Below are 17,756 nucleotides of genomic sequence, written 5' to 3'. Positions count from 1 at the left end.
ACTCAGGCTGGAGTGCAATGGCACAATTATAGCTTACTGTAACCTCAAACTCCTGAGCTCAAGTAATCCTTGTGTTTCAGCCTCCCAAGTAGCTAATTAGCTCATTAGGCACTTTTATTTTTATGCCTATTTTTATTTTTTATAGAGACAGACTCTATTGCCCAGGTTAGTCTTAAACTCCTAGCCTTGAGTGATCTTCCTGCCTTGGTCTCCCAAAGAACTGGAGTAGCAGCTGTGAGCCATCATGCCCAGCCTGGCTGAAAGTTTTTAAAGTTAAAATATAACTTATGTTTTTGGTTGAATATTATAAAGGAAAACAAAAAAAAAAAAACCCAGCATCCCAAATTATTGGTTTTAGGGTCCTTTGAAGTAAGTCACTTGTGAGAGAACCATGATAAGTTTTAGGAATTCAGTGATTTTTTTCTCCTTCCCCAAACTATGCAGAATTTGGCTATAGGCTCATAGGTTTACTTTTCCTGGGAGAGGGGCCATAACTTTTAATCAAATTTTTAATAAGCTCTGTGACCCATTTAATAATCATTGTGTTAACTTAGTATCTGATTTATCAATTCAACAAATGTCTCTTTAATACTTACAAGTTGCCTATTACTGTACTAGGCTTTGTGGGCTACACCAAAGAAATAGAAGATATTGGTTCTACTTTCAAGATAATTTTAAGCTGTAAGATAAGACACAGAACAACTAGACAACAATTCTAAGTCAACATCTAAGCAAATAAGAATGTGTGTAGTTCAGGCTAGGCATGGTGGCTCACGCCTGTAATCCCAGCACTTTGAGAGGCCAAGGTGCACAGATTGCTTGAGCCCAGGAGTTTGAGACCAGCCTGGGCAACATGGTGAAACCCCACCTCTACAAAAAGTACAAAAATTAGCCAGGCATGGTGGCGTGCACCCATGTTCCCAGCTACTTGGTGGGCTGAGGCAGGAGGATTGTTTGAGCACAGGAGGTCGAGACTGCAGTGACCTTGCCATGGCACTCCAGCCTGGGTGACAGAGAGAGACCTTGTCTCAAAAAAAAAGTAATGTGTGTAGTTCAAAGCTTTAGAGAAATGAAATGTTTTTTAAAAGGGTCATTTGGTGGCTGTTTTATTCAGGAAATTTTTATGAAGGACCAGAAAAGAACTGTGGATATTTTTGTGCTCCATGTATCTGCCTTAGAACCTGGCATATAATAAGTAAATTTAAATAAATTTACTAAAGTAAAAATTAAAACTGGACAAACAAATTAACGAAATAAAGGGATTTGTGAGCTTAGTAACAAGGTTAGTGGAGAGGGTTCAAGTGATTTTCCTGCCTCAGCCTCTCAAGTAGCTGAAATTACAGGCATGTGCCACCATGCCCGGCTAATTTTTGTATTTTTAGTAGAGACAGGGTTTCACCATATTGGCCAGGCTGGTCTCGAACTCCTGACCTCAAGTGACTCACTCGCCTTGGCCTCCCAAAGTGCTAGGATTGTAGGTGTGAGCCACTGCGCCTGTTCAAGAGGTAGTTTTTTTTTAAAAAAAGAACCTCTGCACCTGACAGGGATTGAGAGGAGGCTATTTTAAGGAGTATAGAGAAATATAGGACAGGTCATTGAGGGCATTGAAGGCTTTAAACATTACGGTGAAGAGTTTATTTTGATTCAGTTGTCAATAGGAAGTCATTGTAGGAAGTCATTGTGATTTGCTGACAGTGGGATCCTTGGAGAACTAATCAGTGAGTACAGGGTAGCTGGATGCACAGAGACCAGCCAGCACCGCTGTAACAGTTCAGATATGAGGGGAAGAGTCCCTGGCAAAGAGAAAGGATTAAATTCAGAAGCACTGTGGAGAAGCCATTAGCAGGCTACAGAATTGATTGAAAGCTGGAGAGTAGACGTAAAAAGTACTTTGAGTCCCAAATATCTGAGCTTAGAAAGTAGGAGAATATTAGTAACACTATGATAGACATTGAAAAGTTGAGAAGACAAGCCAGTTTTGGGAGAAAGTGGAGGTATAGGGAAATTGGGATTGAAATATTAGTTGACAGCAAAGAAGGAGGTGTGTTGTAGGCAGCTCAAGACGGAGAGTGGATTTTGAGACATAACTGATATAAAGATTTTAAAGGAAATGGTCTCTGTAACAACTGACCTGACTTTGATTCTACCTTTCCCTAGATCAACAATGTCCTACTGTCTTTCTTCTTCCATTAAAGTCAAACACATTCTTCTATTCCCATCTCAAATTCTACCTTCTCTGTATAGCTTTCCCTGACCACCTAGCTGGATGAGCTCTCTCTTCTTGTTCTAAACTCAGGTATTATTATCTCTGTCAAAATTGCTGATTAACCTTTGGTACACATAGGAATGAGTTGTGGAGGATGGCAGAATGTTATTTGAATTTGGATGAAGAGCACATGAGAGTTACTTATATTATTTTTGCTGTTGTTTGAGACAGAATCTCGCTCTGTCGCCCAGGCTGGAATGCAGTGGTGTGATCTTGGCTCACTGCAGCCTCTACCTTTTGCGTCCCAGGCTCAAGTGATTCTCATGCCTCAGCCTCCCACATAGGAGCTGGGTTTACAGGTGTGCACCACCACACCCAGCTAACTTTTTGTATTTTTAGTAGAGATGGGATTTCACCATGTTGGCCACGCTTGTCTCTACTGGCCTCAAGAGATCTGCCTGTCTGACCTTCCAAAGTGTCGAGATCATAGACGTGGGCCACTGTGTTCAGCCATATTCTTTACTTCTTTTGTATGCTTGAAAATTTCCATAATAAAAAGTAAAATGAAAAGAAAGAAGTCAGCTATAGTACTTAAAAGAATACAGATGTCTAGGCCTCACTCTTGGCCATTCTTATTCAGTAGGTCTTAGGTGGGCCCTGGTTGTCTAGACGTCTAAGAAGATCCACCAAGATGCCTGATATATATCACGTATTGAGTTTTGCTGGTCTATTTCATTCAATTGGCATCTAACAGTGGAAACTTGATGTTAGATTTTAAGCTCACTCATTCATTTCTCAAGTCATTTGCCCCTGGTACTGTGCTAGGTGCTGGGGATTCAAATAAGACAGAGTCCTGCCATCAAGACACTTCAGTAGAAGGAATTAAGTAAGTCAACAGGAAAGTGCAATAATGTGTTACAGGAAGTACTGAGCAATGCACTTGATGTGGATTCTTTTGTTTAATCTTCATAATAGCTTGAAGAGGTAGGTACTTTAACCTTGATTCCATAGATGACAGATCTGAGGCTTACAGAAGTTAAAGTAACACAACAAAGAAGTTGTTAATTTGGGATTTGAGCCCTGCCTATGGGACTCCAGGGACTATAATTAGAACCACTGCTTTTGCCTTCCTGGAATTTCATACCATTAAAAAAATCAAAATTGTTCACAAAAGTTAGATCAAATATGTATAAAACATTTATTGTAAGTTTCAAAAACCAGTTACTTAAAATAAGCTGTATTATAACTCTGCCTTTGGGGGATTTTTCTGCATGGGCTGAACTGACTGAGCCATCTAAAAATAGGAGGCCAGTGAAGCCTCTACTGTTTCCCTGGTGAATTTCCCTCAAGTTTTCATTGCTCTAAGGACTTTGAACTGTATTAATAATCAGGATGGTCATTCCTGAAAATGTCCCTTACCCATCTGGTATATACAAATGCTTCTAGAATTCTGAATACTATATACCAGGGGAAGTTTCTATGGGGCCTTGGGAATCAGGAGCACCTGCTGCTAAGTGGTTATCAAGAGCAGTGTTGTGGGAATTGTGTTGTCTAAAAGTTTGTGGTTATTATGTTTGTGGTTGGTTGCCTATATTTTGAATTCTCATAGCATCTCTACAAGGTATGATTTATTATTATCATTGTATAAAGGGAAAGACCAAGTATCTGAGAGGTTAATTTGCTTATTTGTAGTCATGTAGCTAATCAGTGTCAGAGCCAATATTGTGTACCTCCAAAACCCATCTTCTTTCCATTTTACTGTGATGGAGGCAGGTGGGATATAGGGTTTGAGTCTTAGGTATAGTCTTGGCTGGAATAGTAGATTCAGAAGGCAGCAGCACAGAAGGCAGCTGAAACCACTGTAGTGGTTAAGATTGCCTAGTGAGACTGGTAGGTTGAGTGCTGACAAAAGCTGAGAATAGATGTTTGGGTTCCAGATGACAGGGTCTGTGTCTTATGCTTTTTTTGTAGAGTAAACTTTCAGGGAACATTGGTTATTTGTAATCTTAAATGTAACTATTTCTAAACTGTGGCTTTGATATTGCTCCATTGACTCAATTCCATATATTGTATTGTAAGTGCCCATCTCCTGACCTGCAGGTGTTGTGTTTGTCATTCCAGATTACCTAAAACCAGATCCATGGATGATCTTCTTTCTGCCTGTGACACAAGCAGCCCCCTGACTCGTACATCCAGTGACCCTAACCTGAATAACCACTGTCAGGAGGTCAGGGTAGGCCTGGAGCCCTGGCACAGCAATCCTGAGGGATCAGAGACAGCCTTTGTGGAGTCTGGGGTAGGAGGTCCTCAGCAGACTGTAGAAGTGGGTCTTTCTCCTCCTCTGTCCAGCAGCCAGAAAGACTACTTGAGCAATAAATCTTTCAAGAGTCACAAAAGCTGTTCTCTAAGTTACAAACTGCTTAATACCACAGTGCCTCGGGAAATGAAGAGCAACATCTCTGATCCTGAGATCAAAGTCCTAAAAGAGACCAAGGGACCAGCTTCAGACCCTCCTGCCCAGGATGAGCTGGGTAGGACTTTAGATGGCACAGGGGAGCCACCTGAACATTGTCCTGAAACAGAAGCTGTCAGTGTACTCTCCAAGGTCATTTCTAACAAGTGTGATGGAGTTTGTAATTTTCCTGAGTCTTCCCAGGACTCTCCTACAGGTGCGCCCCAACAGGCCCAGCCAGACTCCAGGCTAGGTGTGCCCTCCAGATGTGGTCTCGATCACAGCCTCAGCACCCTTTGCAACCCACTGAGTGCTGCCTGCCAAATTCCTCTAGACCCAAGTGCTGACTTCCTCAGCCAAGATCCCTCAGGGTCTGTGGCAAGTATCTCCCACCAGGAACAACTGAATTTTGTGCCGGATCTGATTCATGGGGAGGAAGACACTAGTAAAAGAGGAAATAATAGGAATGGGCAGTTATTGGAAAATCCTCGCTTTGGGAAAATGCCGTTGGAATTGGTCCGGAAGCCAATTTCTCAGAGCCAGATCAGTGAGTTCTCTTTTCTAGGGTCCAACTGGGACAGCTTCCAAGGGATGGTGACTTCATTCCCAAGTGGGGAGGCCACCCCTCGGCGGCTGCTTTCCTATGGCTGTTGTAGCAAGAGGCCAAACAGTAAGCAGATGTGGGCCACAGGGCCCTGCTTTGGGGGCCAGTGGGCTCAGAGAGAAGGTGTGAAGTCACCTGTCTGTTCTAGTCATTCCAATGGACATTGTACTGGCCCAGGAGGAAAGAACCGGATGTGGTTGTCCAGTCACCCAAAGCAAGCCTCTAGCACAAAGCCCGTTCCACTGAGCTGCCCTTCTCCAGTGCCTCCTCTCTATTTGGATGATGATGGACTCCCCTTTCCCACGGATGTGATCCAGCATAGGTTACGGCAAATTGAAGCAGGGTACAAGCAAGAGGTGGAGCAGCTACGTCGACAGGTGCGTGAGCTTCAGATGAGGCTGGATATCCGTCACTGCTGTGCCCCTCCAGCAGAGCCCCCCATGGACTATGAGGATGATTTTGTAAGTAGTCACCAACTGCCATACACTCACTGTTTAGTCTGTTCATCCAGCCTTCCCTCCATTCAGCATTTATTTGTTGGGTACTTGCTGTGTGCCACTGACTTAGGTGCCTGGTCTATAGGGGAAAAACAAGTAAGCAATTAGGATGATGTTTTAAGTGCTATGATTGAGGAGGCATCAGGTGTTATAGGGCTGGAGTGGAGTGAAACATCAAGGCAGGCTTTCTTGAGAAGGTAATGCTTGAGCTGAGTGCTGAGGAATGTGTGATATTTAGCTAGGTAGACAGTGAAAAGGAAACACCATTTGCAGAAGCTTGGTGGCAATAAGTACTCCAATGATATGGCTTAAAAGGATGATCACAAGGACATGCGAGTGTATATGTGTACATGCATGCATACACACACTGGGGCTATTAGAGATAGTCAGATACAGTGGTGGGAGGTGACATTGGAGAATTAGATGGAGATTAGAAGGGTCAGCTTGAGTGCCCTTCTTATTTGGATTTTACCCTTAAGGGAATAAAATTTTAGGCCAGTGTATAATATGATCAGAGCTGTACTTAAATGACTCTTGCAACAGTGTACAATTTTAATGAGGCAGTTGAGACCCAGATTGGGAGGCTGGTAAGGTCATTTTGGAATAATCCAGGTGAGAGATGAGGACCATCTAGGCTGTACAGTGTTGGGCAGCCTCAGGTTCTGGCACTGTGGTTCTTGGGGAGCTTCCAGGAGCCAGCTTCCTCCCTGTGGTACCTTGCCATCTACACAGACACTTTCCTTCCTTCTGTTAAGGTGCTCCTCACTTGCCTGCTTCTCACTTCTCTGGTGCTTTAAACAGTAGTTAGCAAACTTTTTTGTAAAGGGCCAAATAATAATTACTTTAGGTTTTGTGGGCCATACCATCTATGTTGCAACTAGTCACCTCTGCTATTGTGCAAAAGGAGCCATAGCCCTGGCACAGTGGCCCACACCTGTAGTTAGGACTTTGTGAGGCCGAGGTGGGTAGACTGCTTGAGCCAAGGAGTTTGAGAGCAGCCTAGGCAATGTGGCGAAACCCCATCTCTACAAAAATTACAAAAAATTAGCTGGATGTCATGGTGGATGCTTGTGGTCCCAACTACTCGGGAGGCTGAAGTGGGAGGATTGCTTGAGTCCAGGATGTCAAGGCTACTGTGAGCTGTGATCATGCCACTGCATTCCAGCCTGGGCAAAAGAGTGAGACCTTGTCTCAAAAACAAAACAAAAAGCAGCCATAGATAGTATGTAAACAAATGAATGCAGCTGTGTTCCAACAAAACTTGATTTACAGAAACAGGCCGTGGGCTAGATTTGGCTTGTGGGCCATTGTTTGCCAACTCTTGGTTTAGAATATAACAAAAGAGAGAGTCTTATATTGGTAAGGGTATAGGTCTGAAGCCACAATACTAGGCTCAAATCCCAGCTTACTACATATCAGCTCTTAACTTTCTCTGTGGCTTCATTTTCTTATTTGTAAAATAGGAATATTAGTAGTATATGTTGTAAGACTGTCATGAGAGATTAAATAAGTTCATGTATGTAATGCACTTAGCACAGTACCTGACACATGGTAAACAGTGTTAGCGATGATGAAGATAATGTTGATGTCTGCCTTTTCATCAGACATGTTTGAAGGAGTCAGATGGCAGTGATACTGAGGATTTTGGCTCTGATCACAGTGAAGACTGTCTTTCAGAAGCAAGCTGGGAACCTGTTGATAAGAAAGAGACTGAGGTATGTTTGGGTAAATATGTGGTGGGTACTTATGTGAGCCATTGAGTCATCATTTCCCAGAGATGAGTGGCATGCTGTAGACTGAGCTCTCCCCTAGAGGAATGTCAGCCTGGTAGGCAAGTGGTACCCAGTTAGGAAGATAAGCCTTGTCACTTTCTCCTGGGGTGCTTTCCTTGTTGCAGTGTTGCTCTTCCATTCTGTCAACAAGGACCTAGAATGTTTCCTTGTGCCTATTAGGTGACTCGCTGGGTTCCAGACCATATGGCATCACACTGCTATAACTGTGATTGTGAATTCTGGTTGGCCAAAAGAAGACACCATTGCAGGTAAGTTGTTTTATATTATTTAGTCTGACTCAAAAACCAATGCAATACATATGTATAGAACTAAGTGGAATTAGTCTGGAAATGGATACCTCTTTATAGAAACTATGTTTGTGGCCGGTCACGGTGGCTCACGCCTCTAATCCCAACACTTTGGGAGGCCGAGGCGGGTGGATCATAAGGTCAAGAGATTGAGACCATCCTGGCCAACATGGTGAAACCCTGTCACTACTAAAATACAAAAATTAGCTGGGCATGGTGGTGCGTGCCTGTAGTCCCAGCTACTTAGGAGACTAAGGCAGGAGAATTGCCTGAACCTGGAAGGTGGAGGTTGCAGTGAGCTGAGATCATGCCACTGTACTCTAGCCTGGCGCTTAGTGACAGAGCGAGACTCTGTCTTAAAAAAAAAAAAAAAAGAAACTATGTTTGTCCCCAACTTTTCACTTACTAACATTCTCAGTATATCGGCATTTCTTAATATTAATTTTTTTATTAGAGATGGGGTTTTGCTATGTTGCTCAGGCTAGTCTCAAACTACTGGCCTCAAGCAATTCTACCGCCCCAGCCTACCAAAGTACAGGAATTATCGGTGAGTCACCGTGCCTGGCCAGTATATAGGCATTTCTGATGAACTCTTCCCTCTTTGTGCTTTGGCAGAAATTGTGGGAATGTATTTTGTGCTGCATGCTGCCACCAGAAGCTGCCCATTCCTGATCAGCAACTCTATGACCCAGTTCTCGTCTGTAACTCATGTTTCGAACACATTCAAGTCTCTCGTGCCAGGGAACTCATGAGCCAACATCTGAAGAAACCCATCGCGACAGCTTCCAGCTGAATGCCGGGGAGACAACCTGTCCAATTTTAGCAGGTTGAAGGGAGGATCTGCTTCAGTTGTAGTTTGGAAGGTTCCTTGGTGTGGCTCATGAAAACACAGAGCTCAAAGATACCATCTTGAGAAATCCTCCTTGGTATCATGAAACTGGAGCAGAGAAATTCCAATTTGGCGGGAGGTCCTCTACTGGTGAGACCCCTCACCTTGGGGTAATGGTCCTAATCCAGACCCAGGGTCTGGAAGCTTCATGTTGAGTTGGTGACTCCAGCTTCTTTCTCCTGGAGGTCACAAGATAATGATTGCATAGATGTTGCCTGGTGCAAAGTGCCCCAAACAGCAATAGAAAGGCATATGTGTAACCAAACTCCAAGTGATAACCAGACCCATCTCTCCTCCACCTTGACAAAAGCAGATTATAGTATACAAGATTGGAATTCCTGTCCTATTTGAGATGAACTATATCCTGTACCTCTGTGCTCTGTGTCTGTGCATGAAGGCTCAGTCTTTAGAGGCACTCCCTCTAGTTGCATTAGTACTGTCTTTCTGTGGAGTTTGAAGACTGGTTCAGCAAGTGGAGGTTTCAATGTATTTTTCAGTTGGCTCATCAGCCAGTATCGGTAAATATTCAGTTTAGGGGGACAGTTCTAGGGAGCGAGACATTTTTGGGAGCAGAGGAAAACTGCTGATGTTCGGTCCTGGCAAACATTGAGTTATTTTGAGCTATGAAGGCAGTCGTCTCTGTTACACAGTGGCAGCTCTTGTGTTATGCACTGTGAAGAATGAGAAGGGAAAAGCAAAAATTATCCTTGTGGAATATCTGCTGATTGTTCCCTACCCTTTGCACCTGACTTTTCCTAGTTGTCCTGGTGCTAACACAGGAGCTACACCTTGATCCTCTCCTGGCATGAAAATAAAGGTTTTTGTTGTTGTTCCATTGCCTACTCCCTGATGTTGTCTTTCCCTTGGCTGCTGCCTCCTCTGGGTCACACTGCTTCTTATCCTGAACACTTGACACCTCAAGGGTAGAATTTAGCATTTGGTTTTTACCTCCTAGCATATGCTGTTTGGTATGTGAGGGTTTCAGTACAAATGCTGCTGTCTATTAATGTGCACTTAACAATGGAACCCAAACAGAAGAGAATAAAGCCTTGATACCAAAATTGGGAGAGAACATGTGTCCATTTGGACCAAACGTTGTTGGTTTTTAAAAAATTTTATTTTGTTTTTTTCATCTTAATATGTACCAGTGGCACTTAACCAAAAGATACAGTGATATAGCCATGTACTGTGGGCAGGACAGATACAGTCTCCTTGGCCTATAATGAAACCACTAGGACTTTATACATTTTCCTTAATTTGTTGACATATAAATGGTAAATTACATTTAGGCTTATCCTGTTTTGAAATGATGATAGTCATCTTTCTCACTGCTACTTTCATGTTGCTTTCTAGAAAACAGCATTTCATTCCAAAATAACTAGGATCTGCATTTAGAACAAGAATCATTATTTGTCCTGACCTTTTCAGTCCTACAGAGAAGCATCTGTGGTTCTTTTGTACTTGCCATAGATGTAACCTAAAAAGTTTTGGGGTATTTAGGTCAGCCTAGCAGAACTTTTTTTTTTTCATTTAAATGGAGCTGTATAATGGAGATTTTGTGTCTGCAAAATTCCTGAGATCATTGAAAAAGTAACAAGCTATTCCTTGTTTCTAATACATAAAATTATTTTAAGCATTTTCTTAGTCATTAAAATTTACTGCCAGTTGTGAGTGGCTTTTTAATTAACCTGACTTCCATTGCACTTCACTCTGCTTGTTTTCAAGGGGAGTAAGATTGGTAACATTTGGGGAGACTATATCTGTCTACTTAGTGCGGCTGTTTTGAGGGACTGTCTCATCAGTGAACAAACTGCATGGCCTTGGAGAGAGACTCTGGGCTCTTGGCTCAGATGTGTTCATCAAATACTCCTTTCAGAGCTGTTGTGGATGTAAGTGATATGATGTGGCCAAAAATCCAAACCGTGCAGTTGCGTTGTGACAAACATGCAATGTGCTGTAAAAATTCAATACAGTTTAAATAAAATCTCTATATTAGTGCTGCTTTGTTGAGTCTTCTTATTTATTTTCATTTCTAAGAAAACTTAATTTTCACTCTTTGACCATGAGAAGAGTAGAACATTGTACCCTCTTCTACCAGCAATTTCCTATTTATTTATTTAGAGATGGAGTCTCACTCTGTCATCCAGTCTGGAGTGCAGTGGTGCGATCTCAGCTCGCTGCAGCCTCCGCCTTCTGGATTTAAGCGATTCTCCTGCCTCAGCCTCCTGAGTAGCTGGGACTACAGGTGCGCTACCACACTGGCTAATTTTTGAATTTTTAGTAGAGACGGGGGTTCACCATACTGGTCTGGCTGGTCTCGAACTCTTGGGCTCAAGCAATCCACCCAGCTCAGCCTCCCCAAGTGTTTGGAATACAGGCGGGAGCCACTGCGCCCGACCAGTTTCCATTTTCAAATGAACCTCTATTTTTTAATCAGCACAGCTCTGGTTATATTCTTATTTATTGATTGGATTGGCTAGGGATCGATTCTTATGGATACCGTAGAATTCTATCCCATCTTTATTTCTCTTTAATGTCTAAAATGACACCAGCTGGTTGAGCAGGCACACAAAATAGTACTTAGATTCTCGTGATTCCCTCCTCCCAGGGACCTCAGTTCTCATCTAACCTTGAGCAAAATGTCTTGAGCAAAATGCTGACCTAAGAGAGTATATCTTAAAAGATACAAGATGCTACTATCTAACAGGTGAATTGGTTTACTCAAGATACATATACCTCCAGCAGCATCATTTTTGTTTGGAGAGGTGAGCAGTTCCACGGTTTATTACAGGCCAGGGCCCTTTGGTCCCCAGAATGACCGACTCTGCTGCCCAACGCACACTTTCTCTGCATTCCAAGTCCCCACTCGCTGGCTGGGTGGAAAAACACGCCTCTTGGTATTCCACGGTGGATAACTGGGCTTCTCTCTTCGCAGGACAGAACGCCCCGGCAGGCTGCCTTCCCGGCCTGAAGTCGGGGAACGCCTAGGGAAAGGCGCTCCTGCCCGGGTGCCGCAGGCTTCTGACGGGTCAGGCCTGGGCGCGCGGCCGCCGAGGGGGAGGTGCCCGCGCCGCGCGGCGGGAACTCGAGGCCCCATTGGCCGCGCTGGGAGGCGCCGCGGGGCCTCGTGCGCCAACCGTCCCGGGTCCGCGGCGGCCGGGCGCCGGCAGGAGCGGACAGGGCGAGGCGAAGGCCCGGGGGGGAATCGAGAACGGGGAGGAAGAGCTAGGCTCGGCGGGGGGGCGAGGCCCGGGCCCGGCGGGGCCATGGAGGAGGCGCTGCTCTCCACCCCCATCAACCCCAACAACTTCCCCGCCAAACTGTGGCGGCTGGTGAACAGCCCGCGCTACCGCTCCATCCGCTGGGACGGCCGCGGCGAGGGACTGCTCATCGACCAGCCGCTCTTCGAGGCCGAGCTGCTCAGCCCGCCCGGGCCGGGGGGCGGCGGCGGGGCCGCGGGGGCCGGGGCCGGGGCCGAGCCCGAGCTCTTCAAAACCACCAACTTCACCAGCTTCATCCGCCAGCTCAACCTCTACGGCTTCCGCAAGGTGGTGCTGGGCGGGCCGGGTGCCGCAGGGCCGGGGCCGGGGCCGGGGGGCGGCGGGCCGGCGGGGGACGGGCCCCTCCACCACTTCCACAGCCCGCACTTCCGCCGCGACCAGCCGCAGCTGCTCGTGCACCTCAAGCGCCTGACCAGCGCCAACAAGGCCAAGCTGGCGGCCGGCCTGGAGGTGCCCTGCCGCCCGCCCAACCGCTTCCAGCGGCTGCTCATCACCTCGGCCTCGGCCTCGGCCTCGGCCTCTGCCGCCTCGGCCGCCGCCCCGACCCCGCTGCAGCACCAGGAGCCGCCGCCGCCGCCGCCCGCGGGGTCCCGGCCCGAGCCGCACGGTGAGTCCGGGCTGCCTGCGCCTTCGCCTACGGCGGGCACATGGGTGGCGGGTAGCAACCGCCGCTCGAGGGCGCATTTTCGCACGTCCTCCCTTGGGGGCGTGTGAAAGGCGCCTGGGACCCACTGTCCGCTGTGCTCCCCTGGGACTGGAGGTCCCGCCACCGCCACCGTTCTCAGCAGCACCAGCACCGTGGCCTCTGGCCCTCCCCTGGAGGGTCTGTAAGCATTTAGCCCCTCCTGAGCCCACTGGCAGCAAAAGGGACCTCCGACTTAGGCTCCCTTCTTCTACTGGTCCCCAGTTTGAATCCCAGAAGTTTACCTACTTCTAAGCCTCCGTTTACCTTCCTGAGACCCACACTGTCTACTGTAAACATCTAGAATAAGTAGTCCTTTGTTAAAACATTGGGTCTGGAAGAAACACAGAAGGCGCTCCTTTGCTCCAGTGGGAAGCAGAGTGGGTTAAGGTGAGAGGGAATAAAATCAGTCAAGAGAACTTAGAACATTGCAATAGCAACCAAGGGAAAGTTTTGGAAAAGGTGCCTGGAGTGGAAATTTGTCCTTGAAGAGGGCTGCCACCTTCCACCTGTTGGCACATATAAGAAATCTTGGAAGAAGTGTTACAATAATCAGATTTAAGGTTCTGAGTAATGTGTAGAATGGTAGACATTGTTTATATACCTTAAGAGCAAAAATACAATGGTACATTGTCGCTTACAAGATGTAGTTCCTATGTAGAATGAATTGGCTACACGTTTCTTTTTCTTTTTGAAACGCGGTCTCGCTCTGTCATCAGGCTGGAGTGCAGTGCCGCGATCTCGGCTCAGTGCAACCTCCGCCTCCCGGGTTCAAGCGATTCTCCTGCCTCAGCCTCCTGAGTAGCTGGGGCTGCAGACGCATCACCACGCCCGGCTAATTTCTGTGTTTTTAGTTAGAGATGGGGTTTCACCACGTTGGGCAGGATGGTCTCTATCTCTTGATCTCATGATTCGCCTGCCTCGACCTCTCAAAGTGCTGGGATTACAGGCGTGAGCCACTGTGCCCAGCCTTACACATTTCTTTCATTATAGTGAATTACAGCTTGATGCTAAGAAAAAATGGTTTTCCTTATAGCTGTCAAGTTTTTTAAAAAAGAATATTAGAAAGCTCACATTTGCAGCCTTTGAATTTATCACTATTGGCCACAATCTTTTGGTATTGAAAAAGCTTTTTGGTGTACATCTGTATGTAGTAAAAGTTCAGAAACCCTCTGATAGTGAATTATCTGTTTATTTTATTTATTTATTTTGAGATGGAGTTTTGCTCTTGTTGCCCAGGCTGGAGTACAATGGCACGATCTCGGCTCACTGCAACCTCTGCCTTACAGGTTCAAGGAATTCTCCTGCCTCAGCCTCTTTAGTAGCTGGGATTACAGGCAAATGCCACCACTCCTGGATAATTTTTGTATTTTTAGTAGAAATGAGGTTTCATCACATTGGCCTGGCTGGTCTTTAACTCCTGACCTCAGGTGATCCACCCACCTCAGCCTCCCAAAGTGTTGGGATTCCAGGCGTGAGCCACCGCACCCAGCCTATTTCATTTTTTGAGACAAAATCTCTCACTCAAGCTGGAGTGTGATGGCATGATCTTGGCTCACTGCAACCTCTGCCTCCCAGGTTCAAGCGATTCTCCTGCCTCAGCCTCTCGACTAGCTGGATTACAGCCACCTGCCACCATACCTGGCTAACTTTTGTATTGTTAGTAGAGACAGAGTTTCACCATGTTGGCCAGGCTGGCTTTGAACTCCTGACCTCAGGTGATCTGCCTGCCTCGGCCTCCCAAAATGTTGGGATTATAGGTGTGAGCCACTGCACCTGGCCAAATTATTTTATAGACTTGTTTTTTGTTTGTTTGTTTTGTTTTGAGATAGGGTCTCACTCTGTCTCCCAGGCTGGAGTGCAGTGGCAGGATCTTGGCTTACTGCAACCTCTGCCTCCCAGGCTCAAGGGCTCCTCCCATCTCAGCCTCTGGAGTAGTTGGGACTACAGGCATGGCTACCACACCCAGCTAATTTTTTGTATTTTTGGTGGAGACATGGTTTCAGCCTGTTGCCCAGGCTGGTCTGGAACTCCTGAGCTCAAGCAATCTGCCAACTTTGGCCTCTGGAAGTGCTGGGATTACAGGTGTGAGCCACCACCGTACCAGGCCTATAGGCTTGATTTTTGATGTTCTTCCCCTTCTTTCAGGAAGGCAAGGGAAGCAATATTCCATTTATCTGTTTAAAGAGTCCATGATATGAAGGAGTATACCAAGAAACCAACAGGATATAATAAGAATTCATTCTTCACCTTCAACTAGGAGAGTAATAGATACATTCTCAGCATGTTAATGTGGATTTATTATAAAGAAATCTGGGTTATTTTGGGGTTAATGGAAAAGTTTAAGTATACAAATAAAATAACACTATGTTTAACTTAACCTTTGCCCAGGGTTAGGAATGACAATAGTACTTGGCTCATTTGGAATTTAGAAGATAAAGAACTAGGTTATGTGTCCACTGTGGAGTTTAGAAGATAAGGGACTAGGTTAAAGTTCCAATAATAAGTTGAAAAAGCAGCAGTGGCCTAAGAATGTGCTAGAGGAATATCAGGCCACTTCCATGTGATGGCCACTGATTTTGACAGGAAATGGTAGGGAGCAAGGCAATGGAGACAATACCATGGCATACATTTGGCAGAATCTCTTGACATGGATTTTTTTTTTTTTTTTTTCCAGGTTGCGTGTCTGGTGGGTATAAGGAGAAAAGACTAGAAAATATGGTTTTGGGAGAAATGGGATCACCACTTCAAACAAAGAAACATACATGCATACACACATAAAAACCAACTTCTCGTCTCTGATCTTTTCCCTCACCTATCTTAAACCCAGCTGTATTTTAAGGATGGAGTCCACTTTAATTGAAGAAATTCAGGGCTATCTGGAATCTGATTTTATTCACTTAAAGTTCAGTTGGTCAGCATTTTAAAGATTAGTATTTGTTGAAAAACATAAATTATGCTTTTTCAGTATAGGTTATATGTCAGTCCATATATAACTAGTCAAGTTAATTGCTAGTCAAGTTATTGTTTTCATGACTTTCCTGTTTGGTGTTTTTTTTTTTTTTTTTCTTTTTTTCTTTTTTACCATTCTACCTGTTGGTGTGTGCAGAAGGTATGTCAGTTGTGGACTGTCTACACCATAGGCTTGGTTCACTAGGGAACTGTGTTACTGGTTCAGGTGGAATGTAATTGGATGTAGGTTCAAGAATACTGGAACTTGAATAATTGAACAAAGTTGTTGAAGAATACACTTTGTTTTGTTCTCATTCCATGTTCTATGTCCTTGGCTCTTCTATTTATCCTCATCTAATTTTTCTTCTTCTTAAATCTTGCCTTGGTTATGTGCCTGACTACACTGCTACTGCTTAGTTTCCATGTTTTATGTGTTCTATTTCAGTATATGGGTTGAATACTTCTCTCTCTCTCTATTCTATAATAGAATCCTCTGTTTTAGGACCTAGTTCTTTTATTTAGAGCCACTGAACCAACTGTACCGTTCACCTTCCAAGAGCATACTTGGTAAGAAACGTGAGATTGCATGTTTTTCCTCTGTTTGTGCACTTTTGTTATTTTGTTTTTAGAAGCAGTTATTTTAACATGTTTGTTAAGACATTCTAAACTAAGTAACAGGTATGAGAAGCAGATAATCTGTTTTTTCTTGGGGATACCATGCTCTCAAGAGGCAAGTTTTTAGACTCTTTCCTGACAATTGATTAGTTCAGATGCATTTCCATAAAATAAATAGAACTTTTTTGGGGGGACAGTCTCACTCTGTCACCAGGCTGGAATGCCGTGGCGCGATCCTGGCTCACTGCAAACTCTACCTTCTGCATTCAAGCAATTCTTCTGCCTTAGCTGACAATACAGGTGCATGCCACCACTATTTTTTTTTTTTTAGTAGAGACAGAGTTTCATCATGTTGGCCAGGATGATCTTGATCTTCTGACCTCATGATCCGTCCACCTTGGCCTCCCAAAGTGCTAAGATTACAGGTGTGAGCCACTGCGCCCAGCAGAAATAGAACTTTTAAGAACACAAATTCATCCTGCCCCATATTTCCAGAATTCTGGATTCAAACTTTGCCAAATATATCTTAAAGATATTTTGAAGACATATAGGTGATACTGTGTAATGTTGATCTGAATTAAGCCCTATGAGGTAACCCTTAACAGAAGAATAAATAAGGGCTGAACATGTCTTGGTTCTTTATTTTAAAAAAGAATGCTCTTCTAATCTTGACCATGTTCTAATTTTAACAGCATCTAAAATAGTTAATTGGCTGTCACTCCAAGTTTATCATGATAGAAGCAGGCAGATATAAAACAATTTAAGCCAAGGTAGAGAATTCTTTAATTAGCTGCTTAAGTTATTTACAGCCTGAAAATTCACCAATAGCTTATCCCTGAGGAGGGCAGAGCTGTTGTACTCTGTAGGCAGCATGTAGTGTTGACATGTGAGCAACCCAGGAGAAATCAAGCAATGGGTAGTTTTGGACATAGAGAAACACCTCTTGTGAAGAGCAAAGAAAAAAATGGTGGGGGGGGTCAGTAGTGGGTTCAAAGTGTGTGTACATGCAGAATTGCTAATCAAGCAGCATAAAAACTGTTTTTTGCACTTTTTTTTTTTTTTTTTTTTTAAAGACAGAGTCTCCCTCTGTCACCCAGGCTGGAGTGCAGTGGTGTGAACCTGGCTCACTGCAGCCTTGATTTCCGAGGATCAGTCATCCTCCCACCTCAGCTGCCTAGCTAAGGCTATTGGTGCATGCCAACACACCTGGCTGATTTTTTATTTTTTGTAAAGACAGGATCTCACTATTTTTTTTCTTTTTCTTTCTTTTTTTCTTTTTTCTTTTTTTTTTTTTTTTTTTTTTTTTTTTGAGATGGAGTCTTGTTGTGTCGCCCAGACTGGCAGCGGCATAATCTTGGCTCACTGTAACCTCCGCCTCCCTGGTTCAAGCTATTCTCCTTCCTCAGATTCCCGAGTAGCTGGGACTACAGGCATGCACCGCCACGCCCAGCTAATTTTTGTCTTTTTGATAGAGATGGTGTTTCACCATTTGGCCAGG

General features: G+C 44.7%; 2 protein-coding genes across 5 annotated transcripts in view; both read left to right on the top strand.

Moving 5' to 3' along the window:
- Positions 1 to 10,726, top strand: part of MTMR4 (myotubularin related protein 4) — a 28,097-nt gene extending 17,371 nt beyond the window's left edge. For 2 of the 4 annotated variants that reach the window (XM_017539765.2, XM_017539767.2), the window contains exons 16-19: positions 4,328 to 5,723; positions 7,364 to 7,474; positions 7,712 to 7,800; positions 8,455 to 10,723. In XM_017539765.2, the coding sequence (XP_017395254.1) occupies positions 4,328 to 5,723; positions 7,364 to 7,474; positions 7,712 to 7,800; positions 8,455 to 8,632 (1,774 nt within the window). In that variant the 3' untranslated portion in view covers positions 8,633 to 10,723. Of the gene's footprint in view, positions 1 to 4,327; positions 5,724 to 7,363; positions 7,475 to 7,711; positions 7,801 to 8,454 lie in introns of all 4 variants that reach the window. The other 2 variants (XM_037742455.1, XM_017539763.2) reach the window with 2 other exon arrangements.
- A 1,076-nt stretch (positions 10,727 to 11,802) lies between these two features.
- Positions 11,803 to 17,756, top strand: part of HSF5 (heat shock transcription factor 5) — a 62,727-nt gene continuing 56,773 nt past the window's right edge. Inside the window, exon 1 of the mRNA XM_017539753.2 lies at positions 11,803 to 12,616. Within this exon, the coding sequence (XP_017395242.1) occupies positions 11,995 to 12,616 (622 nt within the window). The 5' untranslated portion in view covers positions 11,803 to 11,994. The remainder of the gene's footprint in view (positions 12,617 to 17,756) is intronic.

This window comes from Cebus imitator, unplaced genomic scaffold, assembly GCF_001604975.1.
Source record: "Cebus imitator isolate Cc_AM_T3 unplaced genomic scaffold, Cebus_imitator-1.0 Scaffold121, whole genome shotgun sequence".
Lineage (NCBI taxonomy): Eukaryota > Metazoa > Chordata > Mammalia > Primates > Cebidae > Cebus > Cebus imitator.
The sequence above is the reverse complement of the archived record's forward strand: the minus strand, read 5'-3'. Positions and strand labels throughout refer to the sequence as shown.